The sequence below is a fragment of the Magnolia sinica genome, chromosome 3 (assembly GCF_029962835.1).
Source record: "Magnolia sinica isolate HGM2019 chromosome 3, MsV1, whole genome shotgun sequence".
Lineage (NCBI taxonomy): Eukaryota > Viridiplantae > Streptophyta > Magnoliopsida > Magnoliales > Magnoliaceae > Magnolia > Magnolia sinica.
In genome coordinates, this window is record NC_080575.1 from 112,448,210 (window position 1) to 112,474,738 (window position 26,529).

Consider the following 26,529-nt stretch of genomic DNA (forward strand, 5'->3'; position numbering starts at 1 on the left):
AAGATAGACGGGGTATTAGCATACCTGCTAATGATCACTTCATTAAAAAGTATCGTCCCTGAAGACGGATACAGTTTTGATCTAGAAGATTATGAGTATAACCCTTCTACATCAAAAGGGGGCAAGAATAAGTAAAATGATGAAATAGCCTCAAAAGGCAATGCCATGTATTCTTCCATATACGAATGAATAAAAGGTAAGTTCTCAAACATTTTCAAGCATATCAATCTTATTGTCGATCATTGTCAAGCATTGGTTATGATTATCGCCATCATCAAATGTCAAATGATATTATCGTGAAAATTGATACCCAAGACACTATCGCAAATATTGTCATTGACATGATGATATATGCTATTTACTAATTCATCAAAACCACACAAGTCTCGTGACAACAATGACGATCTATCATTTGTGATAGCAATGGAATAAGCCTAAATGGCCAACCATGCATAAGATTCATTAATCTTGATAAATTATTTAAAATCATGCGGACAACAGTGAGAAGCCAGTGGCCTTAAAAAGTCCGTATAGGCCATCACATGCTTAGACCCATGCGGGCAGCGGATGAAGCCAATCACTACCAAAAGTCATAAATGACCAAGTGTAGAAGGTGGCTAATCACGCGTGAGTCCAATGCCGTCTGTATAGCTTCTGACAACGTCACGAGAGAAGGGGTGAGAAATTGTCCTCCCGTGAATGGGTCCGACCTTGTAGATGAAGAAAAAGGGGGTTGCAGTGTGTGTTCTTTGGCCATTGTCTATAGATAGGCCAACCATACGTAAGACCCCCGAAATTCATAGCTTGATTTCAGTAGTAACTCATGAGGATAGGGTCTCTAAAACAAAAATACCCCCTCATTGATGGACTGGCGGCCTTGGATTTAGTACCCTAAGGTAGCCTTGCGCATCCCGTGAACTCTTGAGAGTTACGGCGGCCAACCTTGTGTGTAAATCCCACCGAGTTCATGGCCTTGATAGCTTCACTGAGTCCCTTTGATGGATCGTGGTTTGTGAAGTCCTCGGCTGTGATAAGTCTAGTGAACTTTAAAGAGTTACAGAGACCATTCACGTGAGATCCGACTCTAACTAGTTATGAGTCTAAAAAACTGTGGTTGCTCCACTAATTCAGAGCTTAAACTGTGTGCAAAACTAACCTCAAAATCAGAATTAGCCTCGCCCATTAAAATAAATACCACATAGGGGATATGTTGCACTAACAATTACGATAGATTATCGATATATTACATAATAAATTATAGCATGATTATATGAATTAACAGAAGAAATGTTGTATCAATATGTGCTCAAAATTAATGATATCATTTCTGAAAACATATCTGTTTCAAACAAAATGTTGGAATTTATTTACGAATATTACAAAGCGAAAAAAATTACATGCAAAAGCCAAATTTCTATAGCTCCTTTGGCATGCCTAATGCTGTGATATATCTCTGCAAATCTTCTTTCAATTGAGCCTACGCTGTAGCTTAGGTATGTTCAGCTTCAAGAATGATTTTGGTCTGTTTTGGAACATTAGCCAATTCTTACTCCATAGAGGCAGCTACTTCTTTATTTTTCATTTGCTCAGTTCTTTCAATCTCAACAATATGGGCATTAACTTCAATTTCTTCTTTAATCTTGTAAATATTTAATTCCTCTTGTTGCTTCTTCACTTCAAGTTAAGCTATCTCTTTCTGTAGAAAAGCGATATGATTTTCAATGATCACCCTATTCTTTTCAGAGGCTTTCAGTTTGTCATGAAGAGATTGACGCTCAGTATCATAACTAGATATTAGGTCGTCAGTTTGAGAAATCTTCGCCCTGAGGGATGTTTGTTCTCTTTGACCATCCAAAATCTCTGGAGCAATAACTATACTCCATGCTGATTGCAAAATATTTATAGAGTTATAGAATTGCAACAGGGAATCATGCAGAGGAAGAACGTTGATATGAGCCAACCTTCTTGAATGTTCAAGAACAATTAAGGCACTGTCCAAAAAGGGCCATTGTGAATGATCTTTAAAGGCGCTCACAATGACAAAAATGGCATTCTTGAAGAATATGAGCATAAGAGGTGAAACTTTCTCCAGAGAAATTCTTTCAGAAATCGTGGCTATAGAATTAGAGCCTACAGATCCGTTCGAAGATGGCATAACTGTAGCTGAATAGGAAAAGAATGACATAATTAGAAATGTTGAAGTTGAATATATAAGAACTGCGAGAATTAAAAAGTGTACCCTCTTTGGGGGCAATCAAAGAAGTGGCTAGGATAGAAGGTATTCCTGCCTCAGAAGATACAGGTATGTCTGCAGATGCAACTACAACATTGAGAGATAGTTCGTGAACCCAAGTACTTGAATCCAAGGTTGTTGGAGTCGGAATGTCTATAGGATAAGAGAAGAATTCTAAACTCTGAGCTAGCAGTTGGATGGGAGAAGGGCACGTAATGGGGGATTTCTCAACATAGAGGAGGATATCAGCAATTGCAGTAACAACTGGTGGAGCTTGTATGATATTCTATCTCACCTCTACACTCTAAGGAGAAAATACATTTTCCGCTTCTGCTCTAGTATCTGATAAGGGAATTTCTGCTTTTCCAGATGACGAAACCTCCGCTATAGTCGGGAGGGAGGTATGACCCTGTGAAATTGCATCGATAGCTTCCACAATATAATGGGAATATGAAGCATCGAAAGAAATGAAAATGTTGCACCTGGGGAACAACTAAAGCCTTCGTAATCAAGTTTTTCTTCTTCCAGAGAAGCCGCTCTAACCGGAGAAGAGGCATCTGGATCATCCGACTGAATTTCGATGGGAGGAATATCAGCCCTGACTTCACCTTCCTCGTCGATATCCACTTCAATGTCCTCTTCTTAGTTATCATCTACTAAAATGTTCCGTTCTTTAGTCAAGCTAGTGGAAGAAGATGTTTCACTAATTGAAGTATCTGTAGAGTAATCTGATGAAATATCCTCTTCAGAAATTGTTTGTTTTCCCTTGTAAACAATCTTTATGGGCAGAAGACAAACACCTCGAGAAGGAGAAGGATGTTGTTGTGCTAAGACCTCTGGTAATAAAGATTTGGCTCGTGAGCAAGTCATGGGAGAAGTGTAGCAACAATCTGACCGCAGCATGAGAGATCACAGTTGTGGTTTGATCTGTAATGCAGGAGCCACGGCTGTAGTTTGACCCTCTGCTTCTCAAGTGGGAGAAGAAAGAATGGCGCTAGGGGTCTCAAATTCATTAACGAGTGTGGTTTTGTCTTTCTGCTCGCTTGATGAGGTCCAAAGGGGATCTGAAGGCAATCCACCCTTCTAATGTGTTGGGCGGCTTTATCTCCCTAATGGGTTCTTTTGTAGAAATCATCCGACAAAGCTACCCTGGAGTTGTAGCATGATGTCTTTCAACAAAATATCCTATCCCTTGTTCCGATCTATAATTCCTTAGTCTGGGAGGAGGAATCCAGATAGGACGGTCGACAGGAAAACAATTACGCACCAAGTAATAGTGGTGTGACCACTGGTGCATCCAAGTGTATGAAGCTTGTACTTAATAATTGAATTTGGGAAGGACGAAGCGGGAATTGAAGTTTCTGGCCAAGAGTTGTTTCCATATCAGGGCCCAGTTATATGGACCGACCCCATAGCTTCGCATTATATGGGTAACTTCTTCTCCTGCTTGGGGCATTGTTTGGTCGTAACCAAATTGTCTCCCAAACCTGCTAGGATAGTAGGGCTTCCTCCAAAATTCCACTTCTCAAAGGGGCAGACTGCAAGATCGAATGCAGATTAGGAAAGTTCTTTCAATGGGCTTCATTTCACTATTGTCTTCGACCTCCATGTCTTCAGCTTGATGAGTCAGATAGATGAGGAAAAAGTCGATAGATTCCATGTTCTCAATTTTATCAATGATCCATTTGTACGCTTTCTTCACCATCCTCCGCTTGAGATAATAGAACAAGCGGGGATGCTCGGAATTGACATAAGCCTTTTTAGGATCATTATATGTCGATGGAAAGTATATTCCTAACCAACTCGAAAAATAGTGCCATGGGGTGAATGAAGATGTAGCTCTAACTGCCGGGCTTGAGCAATGCGCTATGATGTTTCTAAAACCTCTGTACAAAGAGCATAAGATGGGGGGAGCTAGAGAATATTCTTCTTACCTTCCACCATGGCTCTTGCAACTGCAAATAAAGTTAGGTGAATGGAATCCAACTATTTCAAACTACTTAAAATGACTAGACTCGGCCAATACGCTAAGAAAGCAGCTAATTTAGTTTTAGGGGTAAAAGTGGTCAGTACTCTTATTCTTCGGTGGGTGGATTCTAGCTCTGGAGAATGACTACTAGAAAACCTGAGGAGAAGAAGAAAAGTATGAGAAAACACATACATGTATGTAAGAGGAAGAGAAGATGGGAAAGGTGAAGGGATATTAAAATTATATACCATAAGTATCTCGAGAAGTGTGCAAGCCATTGGAGTGGAGATATTTTGTGTACATGTGGAAAGTGTGACATCTCCGTAAAAAGCTCAATAATAGACACAGAAATGTGTGGCACTTTTCCGAGAGCAAGATAAGCAAACTCTGCATTACTAGGAATATACTCATTAAGGAAAAACTAGTGATGGGAAGGCCAACCATTTGATGAAGATCCCATAAAGTGATGCTCACTTCACCGATCGGTAGATTGAGTTTAACACAAGCGGATGGTCGAAGTGGGTTTGAGCCTGATACATCAATCCTTCTCCTGCGTAGAACATAGGACTTATTGTGTCATTTCTTAATCCTAGAACTCTCGATCTTCTGCCTGATTAGGGCATTGAGATCATTAGGGTTTGCTAGGATTAAAATTTGAATCAAATAGCATTTGCTTTGCTTAAATGTGGTTCCATTAGTTCGTGATCTCGATCATTCTAGACTCTTGGGAAATATCATATGATTTTCTATTTTGTAATGGTGAGTACTTGATTTCTTTGATATACAGACCCGAATGACTTATTGCATGTTCATTGCGCACTAAATGTCCTAGTGTACTACCTAACAAATTCAGGACCATAATTTATACATGGAATTTAAGTTCGAAATTTCTACATTTATCCAAATTCTCAGATCTAGTCTCCATATGCCTTGTCTAGTTTTGAAAACTTACCCAAAATTCTATTGTTTCACCTTTAATCAATTCTAAGTACCGAAATTTATGAGAAGTGTGTTCACTCCCCAAGTATAGGGTTGTGATGTAGTAATAAACTCGGTAAGACCGAGGTCGAATCCCAAGGGACTGATACCTGTACGTTATCTGATACTAAGTAGAACTAGTACTAGACTAAGATATAATCTAAATCAAATAGAATTTAAGGAATAATTGTGAAATAATTATCTAAAACTTATACAATTCAGGGAAGGGAAACTAGGGATTTAGAGGATCCACTTGTAGAGATCAGGGAGATCTTATGCCATCACCATGAAAATTAAACTGAACTTCTTTTAATATAGTTTTAAAGAGATGAAAGGTATATGAATTAGAATGGATTCCATCATCAAACCATGCCCAGGAGGCAAAGAAAACAACAAAATTAAACTAATTACCAACCACTCAACAATGCATGAAGGTTAGGAAGGATACCGTAATCCAACCATGCCCATGAGACGATGGTGAACAACAGGGCTTCCTGATGTCATAAACATCAAAAGGAGGGAGAAATATTCAAAGCCATCGCAGATCTATTGTAATTTCAGTCACAACAAACCATTAAAAAAATTGAAAGTATTCCTTTTAATTGAACTAAAATCAACATCAGTCAGTCTAGCATAAATCAAAGGCATAGAGTCAGTCCCATCACGCCACAAGCTTCCCCTCTTAGCCCCAGCTAAGAGGTTTAGCCCGCCATGATGCGGCTAACCCTTAAACTAAAACAAAGATCAAAAGAAAAGAAACAAAAACAAAAATTACTCTCCTTCTCACATCCAAACTAAGCACCCAAGCCGAGATTCCATTCGCCCCTGGCTCTCTTTCTTCTCTTTCTTTTTTGCAGGAGAGGGCGGTGGAGAACTGTCCTTGCTGGAGTTGGTGAACAACTGTTTAAGCAGCTATGTCGGAAGTCGGTGTGAACGTTCTTTATGCAGCACAGTCACGTACAGATTTGAGCCGAAGTTGCTGGTTCATCTTCTATCTTTTCCTTTAAAAAGATAACATCCCCTTGGACGTTTTTGAATGAAATAACAGGTGAATGGCCTGGATCAGCCATCTGATTAGTGATGGTGGCTCACTTGGATCGGCCGCAGCTCTGTTTGCGAAGCAGAGCTTGCGCAGTCGCTCCGCTGGGCCGTTAGTGGGGTCCATAATCGGACTTATCAAAGAAATCCACGCCGTCCACTGGTTTCCCCTCGGAATTTCAGGCGGGAAGGTGTATTTTTGGCCTTCTGTTGATGAGGCCCACTGAATCTTTGTTTTTGCCGTCCATCCTACGATTTAATGGTCAAAAACCGACCTAGCTTTCCTCTTCTAATTCCCTCTTCTAGGTATGGATCATTCAGACCATTGGAGTCTACTGGATGGTTCGGATTAGTCGTCTGAGTCACGATGGTGGCCCACGAAAATCATCCGCACTCCCTGTTTGCGGCGAAAAATCCGGATTTCTAAATTCGGATCGTTTTGAACGGGTCAGCGCCTGCTGACCGCTCGACCCTATTTTGGTGCCTTCCTGGTGCACGAGTGATGTTTTATTTAAACCAACCTGATTTAAATGATTTTAAACTCGCAAGTATACGAATCAGATGTAGATATGGTACGTATTACGAGATCGTTCCCACGAGGACTAGTCGTCACAATTCAAAATTAAAGACTCTTCTTAACTAATCCAACAAATATTTGCGATAGTAATTAAATAAACTAAATAAAAATCAATGGAAAAATAACTAAGAATAATGAGGAAAGTTCAATCAAAGAGAAGACTAGGACTTTCGAATCCACCCCTAATTATCATGAACCTTGTTTTACCTGTTGATTCACTCTAATTCAGATTGATATCAAAATAAATAAAGCGCACTCTATGTCCTTGGTCAGGTACACAGAATGTATAATTCCTTAAAGCATATGGATCACATCTTTCTATCCATGGTCAGGCATGGAGAGATGTAAATTCCTGTTTCTTCCTCTATAGGAACCTGTTCATGGTCAGACACAAGCACCTAGAATAGTAATCCAAACAACGTCCATAACTAGACTTTGGTCGAGCTCTTAGAATGGAGGAGTACGGATATTTCAGTTAAGCACAGTAGAGAAAGAAACAAACCAATCAAATTCAGATGAAATCAACACTTACAAGAGTCATTCAAATTAGGGGCTTCATCTCAGCCCTAGCTAGAAATTTAGCTACTCATGGAATCAAGAAGGAAGACGGAAAAATAATATTTATAAAAGAAAAATTCCATCCTCTCTTCCCTCTTGCTTGAATTTGATGTCTTTGCTCTCTTCCCTCTCCCTGGCTCTCTTCCAAAACGAGCTTTCCCTTCTGCTTTTTCTCCTGTCCAAAAAACAACGAACTACCTCTCTCAAACGGGCCTTTCAAAACGAACCTTTTCTTCTCTCCAACAAAACTCTCCCTCTCTTGCTTTTTTCTTGGATCTGTTCTTCCTGGCTTCCTCCCCCAAACGAGCTCTCTCTCTCTCTCTTTCTTATAGCAGCTTAGGCGGTGGAGGGACGTTTTGGAAACGCTGTCGCAGCAGCAGCCGCGTTCGGACTCTCTTTCCGCAGCCAAGATCAGATGCAAAACAGCCCTCTTTCCTTACTCGATTTCCAAATAAATACCGTCCCTTAGGACGTTTTCCAGTCTTCTACATGATGGACGGATCAGATCTTCCATCTGATCAAGCGTAGTGGGCCACAACAGGTGCGAAAATCGGACAGCGTCCGGCGTGCGTAAACAGGGATTACACTGTTCGCGCTGCGACATTGGTGGGGCCCACTATTGACATTATCTTCAAAATCCAGTCCGTCCATTAGATTGTCATTGAAAAATCGGTCGGACATGCTCAATTCTAGATCAAATTCGTGGTGGCTCACAGGGTTTTAAACCCACCATCCATTCTGCTTTGAACAGTTAAAAAACGATCTCTACTGTTATCTGAAATAACGCCACCTAGGCGATGGTAATATGGGCCATTATGGTCTAATAGATGGTCCAGATTGGACCCACGAGTCGTGATGGTGGCCCACAACAGGGGACCGCAAGTCCCTGTTTCCGTTTCCGTGAAGCCGAAAATGGAAATTTCCTTTTTCTTTTAAATTTCGTCGGTCAGCGCCTGCTGACCGACCTTGAACGTATGGATGCACCGTCGGTGTGCGTCTGCACTGTGTGCATGCAGTGCACATGTGAGGTCCATCATGATGTGTGCACCGAATCTCCTCCGTCCATATGATTTTTCATGTAATTTAAAGCGTTGATACCAAAGATGAGCCATATCCAGGGACCAGGTGGGCCCCACTTAAGGAATTAAAGGGCTGATCTGGCCGTTGGGCCACTTCTCGAGATATCCAATGGTTGAAATTTAATATGTACGGTTTATTTATGGCCTCCAGGCTATGCATGAAGTTTCAAGTCAATCGGATGGCGGGAACCATGTGATCTTGCATTCTGGACCATTTTCGGGCCTTTTTAACGTGAACGGCTTGATTTCCTCGGATCCTGGCATGTGAATTCTTGATTAGTTCCCTTGAGTGCGTCCCTTGCTCGGTGACTTTGGAACATCAAATCCATGCTTGTAGTGCTCTTTTTCCATCAACGCTCCCGATTTCATCTTGTAACAAAAATATAATTAAAATACCCGTTAAACATTATCATGTACGTAAAATTAGGTAATAAATGGGGTCCGATATGTAATATTCGACCCTCATCACAACCCCAACCAGCATTTTGCTAGTCCCGAGCAAAACATGCGAAAAAATAATTTTAGAAATACATAATAATTTCTGTAAACCTGAGTGATTTGTGAACAAATCGTGCGATGATTCTAAGATTCATGAATGGTGCACAGAAATTTTTTTTCTTTCTGGAATCAAGCTCATGATAAACTTCATAATCAATTTCAAAATATTAATCCATTAATTAGAATATTCTAAACATTGAGTTCCATGAGTGTATAGTGTAATCTCGGCTTAATATCATTAAGAGATCCAATTGTCAATTTCATGATAACATTAGTAATTAACAACAGAGTGCATGACAACTGAAACCAACACTTGCCTGATAGGTTAACTTTTCATTCTATCAGCCTTTGAATTTTTCATGAACAGTTATGCCAAGGAAGGGAATCAAATCCTCTCCTATAGGAGCAAACATATGGTAAAGATTGTACACCTAACCCTTTTCTCATGTCAATCATGGGGAATCGAATCTTCATCTATAGGGAGCAAACCTATGATGAAAATTATAAGACTTACACTTTTTCTCAATTCTTAGTTATAGACCGATGCTAAAAATTTCAGGCTAGTTCCTTTCATGCTTGTTGATTACTAAGTTAATCATTTAATGTTGAAACGGAACCTTAATGTGCAACCGAGATGTGATATGTGGGATCATGACTCAATCAATGTTTAAAAGTTCTAATCATGGGTTAACAATTTAAACTTAACCGTGAAATCTAACAGATGGCTGAATCCAAGAGTTATAAATTATCGACATTCTGGATCTTGCAATGTTAAAATCACCCTTATCCTTCACAATCACTTCAAATGCACAAGAAGTTCCAAAAAAATTTAAAAATTTTCACAATTTGTGCTCAAGACCAAGAAAATACTGATGAGGTATCCTGATCGCCCACCCCCAACATAAAATCTACATTGTCCTCAATGTAAAAGAAAGAAGCGTGCAATGCACATGGGACAACGAAAATAAAAGAGGAGTGATGGACAAATAGTACATGTATGAAAGAATCTAGAAGCTTTCTAAAAAAAAATATCCATGTAAGAGCGAGTCAGCATAAGAGAGAAATCAACAAAAACAAAATGATAAAAATGCAAAAAGAAAATCCTATCTATACCACTTTCGCAGGTGCTCTCGATTGCATTTAGCGTATGCAACAAGCCTTTAAACCACTAGGTTACCCCTAATGGACGAGTTGTAGTCTCGTGAGGGTTTGCAGTAATGTTACCCACAAACATTGAACTAACTAACTAGGAAAATGAAATGAAATGAAAGGATGGGTTGCCTCCCAGGAGCGCTAAGTTTAACGTCTTCAGCCAGACACGAATGGACCATTAATCAATCTTTATAACCTGGGTCCGCCAAATAAATTTCCTCAACATCTTTGTTCACCAAATCATCTAAATATGGTTTCAGTTGTTGACCATTTACTTTGAAGATATTCCCGTCTGTTAAATTTTGAATCTCAACTGCTCCATGAGGAAATACTTTTACGACTCGATAAGGACCATACCACCGCGAACGTAGTTTTCCAGGAAAGAGGCGTAGCCTGGAATTGTACAATAATACTTTCTGGTTCGGTTCAAATGTCTTGCGAAGAATCGACTTGTCATGGAAGATTTTTGTCTGCTCTTTATAAATTTTTGCATTCTCATATGCCTCATTTCGAATTTCCTCTAACTCATTGAGTTGAAGTTTTCGGTGTGATCCGGCCTTGTGCAAATCGAAATTAAATGTTTTGATGGCCCAATACGCATGATGTTCTAATTCCACAGGTAAGTGACAGGCTTTCCCAAATACAAGCCTGTACGGAGACATTCTAATCGGAGTTTTGAAAGCTGTACGATATGCCCAAAGAGCATCATTCAACCGTTGCGACCAATCCTTACGATCGGGGCGAACCGTTTTCTCTAAAATTTGTTTGATCTCCCGATTTGACACCTCAACTTGGCCACTTGTTTGTGGATGATATGGCGTTGCAACTTTATGAGTGATGGAATATTTTTTCATTAAGGATTCAAACGGTTTGTTGCAAAAATGAGTACCCCCATCACTTATAATTGCTCGAGGAGTGCCAAAACGAGAAAAGATATTTTCTTTTAAGAAACGGACCACTACTCTGTGATCATTCGTTTTACATGGCACTGCTTCAATCCACTTAGAGACATAGTCGACGGCCATAAGGATATGCACATAACCGAATGACGGGGGAAATGGGCCCATGAAGTCAATACCCCAAACATCAAATATTTCAACAATGAGAATATTGGTAAGTGACATCATGTTCCTGTGAGAAATATTACCCGTACGTTGGCATCTATCACATGTTGAGCAGAAGGCATGGGTGTCGTGAAATAGTGTAGGCCAATAAAATCCACTTTGTAAGACTTTCGCAGCTGTTTTCTTTGAACCAAAATGATCACCACAGGCATGATCATGACAAAAGGAGATTATACTATGAAACTCACTCTCAGGCACACATCTCCTAATAATCTGATCAGGACAAATTTTGAATAAGTACGGGTCATCCCAAAAGAAATGTTTATCCTCAGCAAGAAATTTGGATTTATCTTGTTTAGTCCAATGAGAAGGAAGTTGACCTGTAACAAGATAGTTTACAATGTCCGCATACCAAGGTAATTGAGAAATAGTTAGAAGTTGTTCATCAGGGAAAGACTCATTCATTGGCAAAAGATCCATTATGGACTCTAAGACAAGTCTAGACAAATGGTCGGCTACTACATTTTCGGAACCCTTTTTATCCCGAATTTCAATATCGAATTCTTGTAGCAAGAGAATCCACCGAATCAATCGAGGTTTAGCGTCTTTTTTAGAAAGAAGATATTTCAATGCTGCATGATCTGAGAACACTATAACCTTTGACCCTATGAGATACGACCTGAATTTGTCTAGAGCAAATACCACCGCCAACAATTCTTTTTCAGTGGTAGAGTAGTTGAGCTGTGCATCATTTAAAGTCCTACTAGCATAATAAATGACCTGAGGCATTTTGTTCAATCTCTGTCCTAGGACGGCTCCAACGGCATAATCCGAAGCATCACACATAAGCTCAAAAGGTGAACTCCAATCAGGTGGTTGGATGATTGGAGCAGAAGTCAGTAAATGCTTCAGCTTATCAAAAGCTTGCCGACACTCATCATTAAGGATAAAAGCAACATCTTTAGCTAGTAAATTGCATAAGGGTCGAGAAATTTTGCTAATATCCTTAATGAATCTCCTGTAGAATCCCGCATGCCCTAAGAATGATCTAATCTCTTTAACCGTTCTGGGTGGAGGAAGACTAGAAATTAAATCAATCTTGGCTTTATCAACTTCAATGCCTTTACTTGAAATAACATGCCCGAGTACAATCCCTTTTTGAACCATAAAATGACACTTTTCCCAATTCAATACCAGGTTCGTTTTTTCACATCTTTCCAAGACAAGAGATAGATGGTATAAACATTCATCAAATGAAGAGCCGAAAATTGAAAAATCATCCATGAAAATCTCAAGAAAACGCTCAACCATGTCTGAAAAAATACTCATCATGCATCGTTGGAAGGTCGCAGGCGCATTACACAATCCAAATGGCATACGCCGATAGGCATATGTGCCAAAAGGACATGTAAATGTGGTTTTCTCTTGATCCTCGGGAGCAATGGGAATTTGATTATACCCGGAATAACCATCCAGGAAACAATAATAGCTATGCCCCGCCAATCTCTCAAGCATCTGGTCTATGAAAGGAAGAGGAAAGTGATCCTTCCTTGTGACCAGGTTCAGTTTACGGTAATCAATACAAACTCGCCAACCCGTAGTCATGCACATTGGTACTAACTCATTATCCTCATTCTTTTTCACCGTAATCCCAGACTTTTTAGGAACAACTTGAACTGGACTGACCCATGTGCTATCAGAAATGGGGTAAATGATACCAACATCTAATAATTTTAGCACCTCAGCCCGAACGACCTCTTTCATGTTAGGGTTAAGCCTCCTTTGCATTTCTCGCGATGTTTTTGCATTTTCTTCAAGATGAATACGATGCATACACACCGTGGGGCTTATTCCCTTTATGTCCGCTATTGTCCACCCAATAGCTGCCTTATGTTCTCTAAGAACATTAAGCAACTTACCCTCCTGTTCTTTATCAAGATTAGCAGCTATGATGACAGGCAGGGTTTCAGAAGGTCCTAAAAATGCATACTTGAGAGTTTCAGGTAATTGTTTAAGGTCGACTTTGGGTGGTTTCTCAGTAGACGGGACCAGTTTAGACTCAGAAGGTGGAAGAGGTTCCACTCTAGCTTTCCATTTTGTTGTATCCATTTTCGGATTAGAGTTAAGCAACACATTGACTTCTTGGATGGAACTTTCTATGTCAAAATCTATGCCAAAATGTGTTAAACAAGTCTCAAGAGCGTTTTCGGAAGATTCAAGGAAAGAGTCATGCACTAGACTCTCAATCATATTCACTTCAAATATATCATCCGAGTCTGACATTTGTTGTCCAGCATTGAAAACGTTGAGCTTGATCTTCATGTTACCAAAGGACAACTTCATAACTCCATTCCTACAATTTATGATTGCATTGGAGGTGGCCAAGAATGGACGTCCTAAGATAACCGGGATTTGACTTGTAGGATTCTGGACAGGCTGAGTATCTAGAACAATGAAATCTACTGGAAAATAAAACTTATCAACCTGGATCAGCACATCTTCAATAATACCACGGGGCACCTTGACAGATCTATCAGCTAGTTGGAGTGTTATTTTGGTTGATTTCAGCTCACCAAGTCCTAGCTGCTCATACACAGAATATGGTAACAAATTGACACTCGCCCCTAAATCAAGCAATGCCTTTTCAATCTTATGATCTCCTATGATGCAAGAAATGGTAGGAGCTCCTGGATCCCTAAATTTAGGAGGGGTGTTGTGTTGAATCATGGAGCTGAGTTGCTCTGCAAGGAAGACCTTCTTATGAACATTCATCTTACGCTTTTGAGTGCATAAATCTTTAAGAAACTTAGCGTAAGCAGGGACTTGCTTGATAGCATCAAGCAACGGAATGTTGATTTGGACTTGCTTAAACATGTCCAATATCTCATTAAAGTTGTTTCCTTTCTTAACCGGTGCCAGACGTTGCGGAAAAGGTGCTTTAGGCACATAAGATGGCACATGAGTGGTTCCTGGAGAGTCAGAATGTTGTTGGACTTTGGATGCACTAGTATGTCTCTCCATTTCATTTTGATCTTCCGTATTGGACTTTGATTCTTCCCTAGGCATCTCTACTTTGTTCTCGATCTGTTTACCGGACCTAAGGGTAATGATTGATTTGGCTTGCCCATGATATTGTTCTTGGTTTGAATTAGAGCCAATCTCATACTGTCCTTTTGGATTTACCACAGGTTGACTAGGGAACTTGCCCTTCTCTCTCTCACTTAATGTGATAGCAAGTTGAACCAACTGTACTTCCAGCTTGGCAATGGATTGCGCATTTGCATGTAAACTCTGCTGGTTAGCTAGTAAGGTATGTTGGGTGTCTTTTTGAAATTGAAGTGAACTTTGCATAAAAAGATTGAGTGTATCCTCAAGAGATGGTTTCCTAGATTGTGGAGGCACTTGTTGATACTGTGAGAACTGCTGAGGTTGTTGACTGCCCACTTGGGAGTAAGGTTGCATAGGAGGATTTCCAGATGGTCCTCCTTGTTGTGGTCCTTTTGCCCAAGAGAAATTTGGATGTCTAGCCCACCTTGATTTGTATGTGTTCGAGTAAGGATCATTCCTAGATTTTTGAAAGGTGTTCATAGCATGTACTTGTTCAGGGAGAAATTCTGGAAATGCTGAACTAGATGGACAAGACGGCGTAGGATGGGCGGGACTAGAACATGTAGCACATGACTCGACTTGAGTTGTTTGTGGAGGTCCATTATTTAACATTAAAGCGTCCACTTTCTTTGTCGCTATCAATTTTGGCATAAAGATCTGGCGTGACTCCTACCTCATATATACCACCTTTCTTCTGTGGTTGGGGACTCCTTTCACCTCTATTTGAGTAGTCCCATTGCTGGGAATTTTCACACAAGGTTTCAAAGAAATTCCACGCTTCAACATCACTTTTGGTCATGAATGACCCTCCACTGGTGGCGTCAACCATGCGACAGTTTTGGGGTGTCAGACCATCATAGAAGTATTGAACCTGTTGCCACTTTTCAAAACCATGGTGTGGACATTTAAGAAGTAAATCCTTCCATCTTTCCCAACATTCATGAAAGTGCTCACCCTCTTTTTGTGTGAAATTCGTGATTTCTCTACGGAGAGCATTAGTTTTGTGAACCGGGAAGAATTTGTTTAAGAACTTCTTAGATAGTTGGTCCCATGTAGTGATAGACCCAACTCCTAGAGAATTCAACCATGCTTTCGCCTTATCCTTCAAAGAAAAAGGAAAAAGGCACAAACGGATCGAATTGTCTGAAAAGTTTTGGAACTTAAAGGTGGAGCAAATGTCTAAGAATTCTTTCACATGATGATATGGATCCTCCTTATCTGAACCATAAAAGGATGGCAACAGTTGTATGACCCCAGGTTTAAGTTCAAAGTGTGCTGCTGTGGTGGCAGGCAACACTATACATGAAGGCGCATTGAATTGGACAGGAGCTGAATAATCTCTAAGAGCTTTAGTTCCATTCTCTTCCGCCATTTCAAACAGGATGTTTCTAAATCTTCTATGAAAGGTTCTTTCTATTTCAGGATCAAAATGTGCTAGTTCTATGTTCAAAGATCTACGTCCTAGCATAAACTATGTTATCACTATAAGAAAGAAAACTAAACTAAGAAGCAACCTAAGAGAAATAAAACTAGACCTAGCAACTATGAGATTCTAAAACAAGAAAAAGCTATGTAAATGAAAATTGGAAAGAAGAACCCGGAAAAGGAGATGATGAATGTCTGTAGATTTGAGAGCTCCTCCTTTTGAAGACAATGTTATTTAGCAGCTTCCTTCCTTAATTCCTGTAAACAAAAAGAAGACTAAAATAAATTAAATTTACTAAAATAATGCTAGAAAAAATCCTAAGCAACAGTTAATTTCTAAAAAAAAGAAAGTTTGTAATCTTAGAAATAAAAGCTAAGTTAGTTTCTAAAAAGGGAAAATTTTTTTTCTAAAACTAGAAAATAGAAAGTTACTTGAAAGATCAGAATCTAAAATTAGAAAATAGGAAATTTCTAAAAATAAAAAAAATAAAATAGCCTAGAAATAGAAACTTTCTAAAAATAAAAAATAAAACCTTAATTCTAAAAATAGAAATTAGAAAAAAAAATAGAAAATTTGGAAAGAGATTACCAAATTAGTAGTTTATGTCAAGTCACTACAAAACAGGAAATAGGTTAGTTTATAAAAAAATTTAACATAAAGTTAGTAAAAAACACTAAGACTATGAATTATGATAAGAGAGAATCTTAAATCCAATTGGACCAAAACAGGCAACTGCGCCAAAAACTTGATGTTTTATTTAAACCAACCTGATTTAAATGATTTTAAACTCGCAAGTATACGAATCGGATGTAGATATGGTACGTATTACGAGATCGTTCCCACGAGGACTAGTCGTCACAATTCAAAATTAAAGACTCTTCTTAACTAATCCAACAAATATTTGCGATAGTAATTAAATAAACTAAATAAAAATCAATGGAAAAATAACTAAGAATAATGAGGAAAGTTCAATCAAAGAGAAGACTAGGACTTTCGAATCCACCCCTAATTATCATGAACCTTGTTTTACCTGTTGATTCACCCTAATTCAGATTGATATCAAAATAAATAAAGCGCACTCTATGTCCTTGGTCGGGCACACAGAATGTATAATTCCTTAAAGCATATGGATCACATCTTTCTATCCATGGTCAGGCATGGAGAGATGTAAATTCCTGTTTCTTCCTCTATAGGAACCTGTTCATGGTCAGACACAAGCACCTAGAATAGTAATCCAAACAACGTCCATAACTAGACTTTGGTCGAGCTCTTAGAATGGAGGAGTACGGATATTTCAGTTAAGCACAGTAGAGAAAGAAACAAACCAATCAAATTCAGATGAAATCAACACTTACAAGAGTCATTCAAATTAGGGGCTTCATCTCAGCCCTAGCTAGAAATTTAGCTACTCATGGAATCAAGAAGGAAGACGGAAAAATAATATTTATAAAAGAAAAATTCCATCCTCTCTTCCCTCTTGCTTGAATTTGATGTCTTTGCTCTCTTCCCTCTCCCTGGCTCTCTTCCAAAACGAGCTTTCCCTTCTGCTTTTTCTCCTGTCCAAAAAACAACGAACTACCTCTCTCAAACGGGCCTTTCAAAACGAACCTTTTCTTCTCTCCAACAAAACTCTCCCTCTCTTGCTTTTTTCTTGGATCTGTTCTTCCTGGCTTCCTCCCCCAAACGAGCTCTCTCTCTCTCTCTCTTTCTTATAGCAGCTTAGGCGGTGGAGGGACGTTTTGGAAACGCTGTCGCAGCAGCAGCCGCGTTCGGACTCTCTTTCCGCAGCCAAGATCAGATGCAAAACAGCCCTCTTTCCTTACTCGATTTCCAAATAAATACCGTCCCTTAGGACGTTTTCCAGTCTTCTACATGATGGACGGATCAGATCTTCCATCTGATCAAGCGTAGTGGGCCACAACAGGTGCGAAAATCGGACAGCGTCCGGCGTGCGTAAACAGGGATTACACTGTTCGCGCTGCGACATTGGTGGGGCCCACTATTGACATTATCTTCAAAATCCAGTCCGTCCATTAGATTGTCATTGAAAAATCGGTCGGACATGCTCAATTCTAGATCAAATTCGTGGTGGCTCACAGGGTTTTAAACCCACCATCCATTCTGCTTTTGAACAGTTAAAAAACGATCTCTACTGTTATCTGAAATAACGCCACCTAGGCGATGGTAATATGGGCCATTATGGTCTAATAGACGGTCCAGATTGGACCCACGAGTCGTGATGGTGGCCCACAACAGGGGACCGCAAGTCCCTGTTTCCGTTTCTGTGAAGCCGAAAATGGAAATTTCCTTTTTCTTTTAAATTTCGTCGGTCAGCGCCTGCTGACCGACCTTGAACGTATGGATGCACCGCCGGTGTGCGTCTGCACTGTGTGCATGCAGTGCACATGTGAGGTCCATCATGATGTGTGCACCGAATCTCCTCCGTTCATATGATTTTTCATGTAATTTAAAGCGTTGATACCAAAGATGAGCCATATCCAGGGACCAGGTGGGCCCCACTTAAGGAATTAAAGGGTTGATCTGGCCGTTGGGCCACTTCTCGAGATATCCAATGGTTGAAATTTAATATGTACGGTTTATTTATGGCCTCCAGGCTATGCATGAAGTTTCAAGTCAATCGGATGGCGGGAACCATGTGATCTTGCATTCTGGACCATTTTCGGGCCTTTTTAACGTGAACGGCTTGATTTCCTCGGATCCCTGGCATGTGAATTCTTCAGTATTAGTTCCCTTGAGTGCGTCCCTTGCTCTGGTGACTTTGGAACATCAAATCCATGCTTGTAGTGCTCTTTTTCCATCAACGCTCCTGATTTCATCTTGTAACAAAAATATAATTAAAATACCCCGTTAAACATTATCATGTACGTAAAATTAGGTAATAAATGGGGTCTGATATGTAATATTCGACCCTCATCACAACCCCCAACCAGCATTTTGCTAGTCCCGAGCAAAACATGCGAAAAAATAATTTTAGAAATACATAATAATTTCTGTAAACCTGAGTGATTTGTGAACAAATCGTGCGATGATTCTAAGATTCATGAATGGTGCACAGAAATTTTTTTTCTTTCTGGAATCAAGCTCATGATAAACTTCATAATCAATTTCAAAATATTAATCCATTAATTAGAATATTCTAAACATTGAGTTCCATGAGTGTATAGTGTAATCTCGGCTTAATATCATTAAGAGATCCAATTGTCAATTTCATGATAACATTAGTAATTAACAACAGAGTGCATGACAACTGAAACCAACACTTGCCTGATAGGTTAACTTTTCATTCTATCAGCCTTTGAATTTTTTATGAATAGTAACGCTAAGGAAGGGAATTAAATCCTCACCTATAGGGAGCAAACCTATGGTAAAGATTGTACACCTAACCCTTTTCTCATGTCAATCATGGGGAATCGAATCTTCATCTATAGGGAGCAAACCTATGATGAAAATTATAAGACTTACACTTTTTCTCAATTCTTAGTTATAGACCGATGCTAAAAATTTCAGGCTAGTTCCTTTCATGCTTGTTGATTACTAAGTTAATCATTTAATGTTGAAACGGAACCTTAATGTGCAACCGAGATGTGATATGTGGGATCATGACTCAATCAATGTTTAAAAGTTCTAATCATGGGTTAACAATTTAAACTTAACTGTGAAATCTAACAGATGGCTGAATCCAAGAGTTATAAATTATCGACATTCTGGATCTTGCAATGTTAAAATCACCCTTATCCTTCACAATCACTTCAAATGCACAAGAAGTTCCAAAAAAATTTAAAAATTTTCACAATTTGTGCTCAAGACCAAGAAAATACTGATGAGGTATCCTGATCGCCCACCCCCAACATAAAATCTACATTGTCCTCAATGTAAAAGAAAGAAGCGTGCAATGCACATGGGACAACGAAAATAAAAGAGGAGTGATGGACAAATAGTACATGTATGAAAGAATCTAGAAGCTTTCTAAAAAAAAATATCCATGTAAGAGCGAGTCAGCATAAGAGAGAAATCAACAAAAACAAAATGATAAAAATGCAAAAAGAAAATCCTATCTATACCACTTTCGCAGGTGCTCTCGATTGCATTTAGCGTATGCAACAAGCCTTTAAACCACTAGGTTACCCCTAATGGACGAGTTGTAGTCTCGTGAGGGTTTGCAGTAATGTTACCCACAAACATTGAACTAACTAACTAGGAAAATGAAATGAAATGAAAGGATGGGTTGCCTCCCAGGAGCGCTAAGTTTAACGTCTTCAGCCAGACACGAATGGACCATTAATCAATCTTTATAACCTGGGTCCGCCAAATAAATTTCCTCAACATCTTTGTTCACCAAATCATCTAAATATGGTTTCAGCCGTTGACCATTTACTTTGAAGATATTCCCGTCTGTTAAATTTTGAATCTCAACTGCTCCATGAGGAAATACTTTTACGACTCGATAAGGACCATACCACCGCGAACGTAGTTTTCCAGGAAAGAGGCGTAGCCTGGAATTGTACAATAATACTTTCTGGTTCGGTTCAAATGTCTTGCGAAGAATCGACTTGTCATGGAAGATTTTTGTCTGCTCTTTATAAATTTTTGCATTCTCATATGCCTCATTTCGAATTTCCTCTAACTCATTGAGTTGAAGTTTTCGGTGTGATCCGGCCTTGTGCAAATCGAAATTAAATGTTTTGATGGCCCAATACGCATGATGTTCTAATTCCACAGGTAAGTGACAGGCTTTCCCAAATACAAGCCTGTACGGAGACATTCCAATCGGAGTTTTGAAAGCTGTACGATATGCCCAAAGAGCATCATTCAACCGTTGCGACCAATCCTTACGATCGGGGCGAACCGTTTTCTCTAAAATTTGTTTGATCTCCCGATTTGACACCTCAACTTGGCCACTTGTTTGTGGATGATATGGCGTTGCAACTTTATGAGTGATGGAATATTTTTTCATTAAGGATTCAAACGGTTTGTTGCAAAAATGAGTACCCCCATCACTTATAATTGCTCGAGGAGTGCCAAAACGAGAAAAGATATTTTCTTTTAAGAAACGGACCACTACTCTGTGATCATTCGTTTTACATGGCACTGCTTCAATCCACTTAGAGACATAGTCGACGGCCATAAGGATATGCACATAACCGAATGACGGGGGAAATGGGCCCATGAAGTCAATACCCCAAACATCAAATATTTCAACAATGAGAATATTGGTAAGTGACATCATGTTCCTGTGAGAAATATTACCCGTACGTTGGCATCTATCACATGTTGAGCAGAAGGCATGGGTGTCGTGAAATAGTGTAGGCCAATAAAATCCACTTTGTAAGACTTTCGCAGCTGTTTTCTTTGAACCAAAATGATCACCACAGGCATGATCATGACAAAAGGAGATTATACTATGAAACTCACTCTCGGGCACACATCTCCTAATAATCTGATCAGGACAAATTTTGAATAAGTATGGGTCATCCCAAAAGAAATGTTTAACCTCAGCAAGAAATTTGGATTTATCTTGTTTAGTCCAATGAGAAGGAAGTTGACCTGTAACAAGATAGTTTACAATGTCCGCATACCAAGGTAATTGAGAAATAGTTAGAAGTTGTTCATCAGGGAAAGACTCATTCATTGGCAAAAGATCCATTATGGACTCTAAGACAAGTCTAGACAAATGGTCGGCTACTACATTTTCGGAACCCTTTTTATCCCGAATTTCAATATCGAATTCTTGTAGCAAGAGAATCCACCGAATCAATCGAGGTTTAGCGTCTTTTTTAGAAAGAAGATATTTCAATGCTGCATGATCTGAGAACACTATAACCTTTGACCCTATGAGATACGACCTGAATTTGTCTAGAGCAAATACCACCGCCAACAATTCTTTTTCAGTGGTAGAGTAGTTGAGCTGTGCATCATTTAAAGTCCTACTAGCATAATAAATGACCTGAGGCATTTTGTTCAATCTCTGTCCTAGGACGGCTCCAACGGCATAATCCGAAGCATCACACATAAGCTCAAAAGGTGAACTCCAATCAGGTGGTTGGATGATTGGAGCAGAAGTCAGTAAATGCTTCAGCTTATCAAAAGCTTGCCGACACTCATCATTAAGGATAAAAGCAACATCTTTAGCTAGTAAATTGCATAAGGGTCGAGAAATTTTGCTAATATCCTTAATGAATCTCCTGTAGAATCCCACATGCCCTAAGAATGATCTAATCTCTTTAACCGTTTTGGGTGGAGGAAGACTAGAAATTAAATCAATCTTGGCTTTATCAACTTCAATGCCTTTACTTGAAATAACATGCCCGAGTACAATCCCTTTTTGAACCATAAAATGGCACTTTTCCCAATTCAATACCAGGTTCGTTTTTCACATCTTTCCAAGACAAGAGATAGATGGTATAAACATTCATCAAATGAAGAGCCGAAAATTGAAAAATCATCCATGAAAATCTCAAGAAAACGCTCAACCATGTCTGAAAAAATACTCATCATGCATCGTTGGAAGGTCGCAGCGCATTACACAATCCAAATGGCATACGCCGATAGGCATATGTGCCAAAAGGACATGTAAATGTGGTTTTCTCTTGATCCTCGGGAGCAATGGGAATTTGATTATACCCGGAATAACCATCCAGGAAACAATAATAGCTATGCCCCGCCAATCTCTCAAGCATCTGGTCTATGAAAGGAAGAGGAAAGTGATCCTTCCTTGTGACCAGGTTCAGTTTACGGTAATCAATACAAACTCGCCAACCCGTAGTCATGCACATTGGTACTAACTCATTATCCTCATTCTTTTTCACCGTAATCCCAGACTTTTTAGGAACAACTTGAACTGGACTGACCCATGTGCTATCAGAAATGGGGTAAATGATACCAACATCTAATAATTTTAGCACCTCAGCCCGAACGACCTCTTTCATGTTAGGGTTAAGCCTCCTTTGCATTTCTCGCGATGTTTTTGCATTTTCTTCAAGATGAATACGATGCATACACACCGTGGGGCTTATTCCCTTTATGTCCGCTATTGTCCACCCAATAGCTGCCTTATGTTCTCTAAGAACATTAAGCAATTTACCCTCCTGTTCTTTATCAAGGTTAGCAGCTATGATGACAGGCAGGGTTTCAGAAGGTCCTAAGAATGCATACTTGAGAGTTTCAGGTAATTGCTTAAGGTCGACTTTGGGTGGTTTCTCAATAGATGGGACCAGTTTAGACTCAGAAGGTGGAAGAGGTTCCACTCTAGCTTTCCATTTTGTTGTATTCATTTCTGGATTAGAGTCAAGCAATGCATTGACTTCTTGGATGGAACTTTCTATGTCAAAATCTACGCCAAAATGTGCTAAACAAATCTCAAGAGCGTCATCGGAAGATTCAAGGAAAGAGTCATGCACTAGACTCTCAATCATATTCACTTCAAATATATCATCCGAGTCTGACATTTGTTGTCCAGCATTGAAAACGTTGAGCTTGATCTTCATGTTACCAAAGGACAACTTCATAACTCCATTCCTACAATTTATGATTGCATTGGAGGTGGCCAAGAATGGACGTCCTAAGATAACCGGGATTTGACTTGTAGGATTCTGGACAGGCTGAGTATCTAGAACAATGAAATCTACTGGAAAATAAAACTTATCAACCTGGATCAGCACATCTTCAATAATACCACGGGGCACCTTGACAGATCTATCAGCTAGTTGGAGTGTTATTTTGGTTGATTTCAGCTCACCAAGTCCTAGCTGCTCATACACAGAATATGGTAACAAATTGACACTCGCCCCTAAATCAAGCAATGCCTTTTCAATCTTATGATCTCCTATGATGCAAGAAATGGTAGGAGCTCCTGGATCCCTAAATTTAGGAGGGGTGTTGTGTTGAATCATGGAGCTGAGTTGCTCTGCAAGGAAGACCTTCTTATGAACATTCATCTTACGCTTTTGAGTGCATAAATCTTTAAGAAACTTAGCGTAAGCAGGGACTTGCTTGATAGCATCAAGCAACGGAATGTTGATTTGGACTTGCTTAAACATGTCCAATATCTCATTAAAGTTGTTTCCTTTCTTAACCGGTGCCAGACGTTGAGGAAAAGGTGCTTTAGGCACATAAGATGGCACATGAGTGGTTCCTGGAGAGTCAGAATGTTGTTGGACTTTGGATGCACTAGTATGTCTCTCCATTTCATTTTGATCTTCCGTATTGGACTTTGATTCTTCCCTAGGCATCTCTACTTTGTTCTCGATCTGTTTACCGGACCTAAGGGTAATGATTGATTTGGCTTGCCCATGATATTGTTCTTGGTTTGAATTAGAGCCAATCTCATACTGTCCTTTTGGATTTACCACAGGTTGACTAGGGAACTTGCCCTTCTCTCTCTCACTCAATGTGACAGCAAGTTGACCCAACTGTACTTCCAGCTTGGCAATGGATTGCGCATTTGCATGTAAACTCTGCTGGTTAGCTAGTAAGGTATGTTGGGTGTCTTTTTGAAATTGAAGTGAACTTTGCATAAAAAGATTGAGTGTATCCTCAAGAGATGGTTTCCTAGATTGTGGAGGCACTTGTTGATACTGTGAGAACTGCTGAGGTTGTTGACTGCCCACTTGGGAGTAAGGTTGCATAGGAGGATTTCCAGATGGTCCTCCTTGTTGTGGTCCTTTTGCCCAAGAGAAATTTGGATGTCTAGCCCACCCTGGGTTGTAGGTGTCTGAGTAAGGATCATTCCCAGGTCTCCGAAAGGTGTTCATAGCATGTACTTGTTCAGGGAGAAATTCTGGAAATGCTGAACTAGATGGACAAGACGGCGTAGGATGGGCGGGACTAGAACATGTAGCACATGACTCGACTTGAGTTGTTTGTGGAGGTCCATTATTTAACATTAAAGCGTCCACTTTCTTTGTCAGGCTATCAATTTTGGCATAAAGATCTGGCGTGACTCCTACCTCATATATACCACCTTTCTTCTGTGGTTGGGGACTCCTTTCACCTCTATTTGAGTAGTCCCATTGCTGGGAATTTTCACACAAGGTTTCAAAGAAATTCCACGCTTCAACATCACTTTTGGTCATGAATGACCCTCCACTGGTGGCGTCAACCATGCGACGGTTTTGGGGTGTCAGACCATCATAGAAGTATTGAACCTGTTGCCACTTTTCAAAACCATGGTGTGGACATTTAAGAAGTAAATCCTTCCATCTTTCCCAACATTCATGAAAGTGCTCACCCTCTTTTTGTGTGAAATTCGTGATTTCTCTACGGAGAGCATTAGTTTTGTGAACCGGGAAGAATTTGTTTAAGAACTTCTTAGATAGTTGGTCCCATGTAGTGATAGACCCAACTCCTAGAGAATTCAACCATGCTTTCGCCTTATCCTTCAAAGAAAAAGGAAAAAGGCACAAACGGATCGAATTGTCTGAAAAGTTTTGGAACTTAAAGGTGGAGCAAATGTCTAAGAATTCTTTCACATGATGATATGGATCCTCCTTATCTGAACCATAAAAGGATGGCAACAGTTGTATGACCCCAGGTTTAAGTTCAAAGTGTGCTGCTGTGGTGGCAGGCAACACTATACATGAAGGCGCATTGAATTGGACAGGAGCTGAATAATCTCTAAGAGCTTTAGTTCCATTCTCTTCCGCCATTTCAAACAGGATGTTTCTAAATCTTCTATGAAAGGTTCTTTCTATTTCAGGATCAAAATGTGCTAGTTCTATGTTCAAAGATCTACGTCCTAGCATAAACTATGTTATCACTATAAGAAAGAAAACTAAACTAAGAAGCAACCTAAGAGAAATAAAACTAGACCTAGCAACTATGAGATTCTAAAACAAGAAAAAGCTATGTAAATGAAAATTGGAAAGAAGAACCCGGAAAAGGAGATGATGAATGTCTGTAGATTTGAGAGCTCCTCCTTTTGAAGACAATGTTATTTAGCAGCTTCCTTCCTTAATTCCTGTAAACAGAAAACAAAAATAACTTAAATTTACTAAAATAATGCTGGAAAAAAAATCCTAAGCAACGGCTAATTTCTAAAAAAAAAAGAAAGTTTGTAATCTTAGAAATAAAAACTAAGTTAGTTTCTAAAAAGGGAAAAAATTTCTAAAACTAGAAAATAGAAAGTTACTTGAAAGAAGAATCAGAATCTAGAATTGGAAAATAGGAAATTTCTAAAAATAAAATAAAATAGCCTAGAAATAGAAACTTTCTAAAAATAAAAATAAAACCTTAATTCTAAAAATAGAAATTAGAAAAAAAATAGAAAATTTGGAAAGAGATTACCAAATTAGTAGTTTATGTCAGGTCCCTACAAAACAGGCAATAGGTTAGTTTCTAAAAAAAAAATTTAACCGAAAGTTAGTAAAAAAACCTAAGACTATGAATTATGATAAGAGAGAATCTTAAATCCAATTGGACCGAATCATTGCACGGCGCCAAAAACTTGATGTTTTATTTAAACCAACCTGATTTAAATGATTTTAAACTCGCAAGTATACGAATCAGATGTAGATATGGTACGTATTACGAGATCGTTCCCACGAGGACTAGTCGTCACAATTCAAAATTAAAGACTCTTCTTAACTAATCCAACAAATATTTGCGATAGTAATTAAATAAACTAAATAAAAATCAATGGAAAAATAACTAAGAATAATGAGGAAAGTTCAATCAAAGAGAAGACTAGGACTTTCGAATCCACCCCTAATTATCATGAACCTTGTTTTACCTGTTGATTCACTCTAATTCAGATTGATATCAAAATAAATAAAGCGCACTCTATGTCCTTGGTCAGGTACACAGAATGTATAATTCCTTAAAGCATATGGAT

At 39.2% G+C, this 26,529-nt stretch overlaps 1 protein-coding gene, 2 non-coding genes and 1 pseudogene across 3 annotated transcripts; 2 read left to right on the forward strand and 2 right to left on the reverse strand.

Moving 5' to 3' along the window:
• Window positions 1-1,681: 1,681 nt before the first annotated feature.
• LOC131239080 (uncharacterized) lies at window positions 1,682-13,969 on the reverse strand (the record flags this gene model as incomplete). The annotated part of the gene is made up of 8 exons (XM_058236639.1): window positions 1,682-2,157; window positions 2,240-2,459; window positions 2,553-2,642; window positions 10,787-11,356; window positions 11,735-11,787; window positions 12,358-12,635; window positions 13,062-13,542; window positions 13,720-13,969. Coding segments are annotated over 8 exons (2,418 nt in total), but the record flags the coding sequence as incomplete, so codon positions are not given.
• A 1,172-nt stretch (window positions 13,970-15,141) lies between these two features.
• LOC131241569 (small nucleolar RNA R71) lies at window positions 15,142-15,248 on the forward strand. The gene has a single exon (XR_009169129.1). It is a non-coding gene; the product is annotated as a small nucleolar RNA R71 (small nucleolar RNA).
• Window positions 15,249-19,979: 4,731 nt separating this feature from the next.
• LOC131239082 (uncharacterized) lies at window positions 19,980-23,686 on the reverse strand (annotated as a pseudogene).
• Window positions 23,687-24,860: 1,174 nt separating this feature from the next.
• On the forward strand, window positions 24,861-24,967 carry LOC131241570 (small nucleolar RNA R71). The gene has a single exon (XR_009169130.1). It is a non-coding gene; the product is annotated as a small nucleolar RNA R71 (small nucleolar RNA).
• The last annotated feature ends 1,562 nt before the right edge of the window (window positions 24,968-26,529 follow it).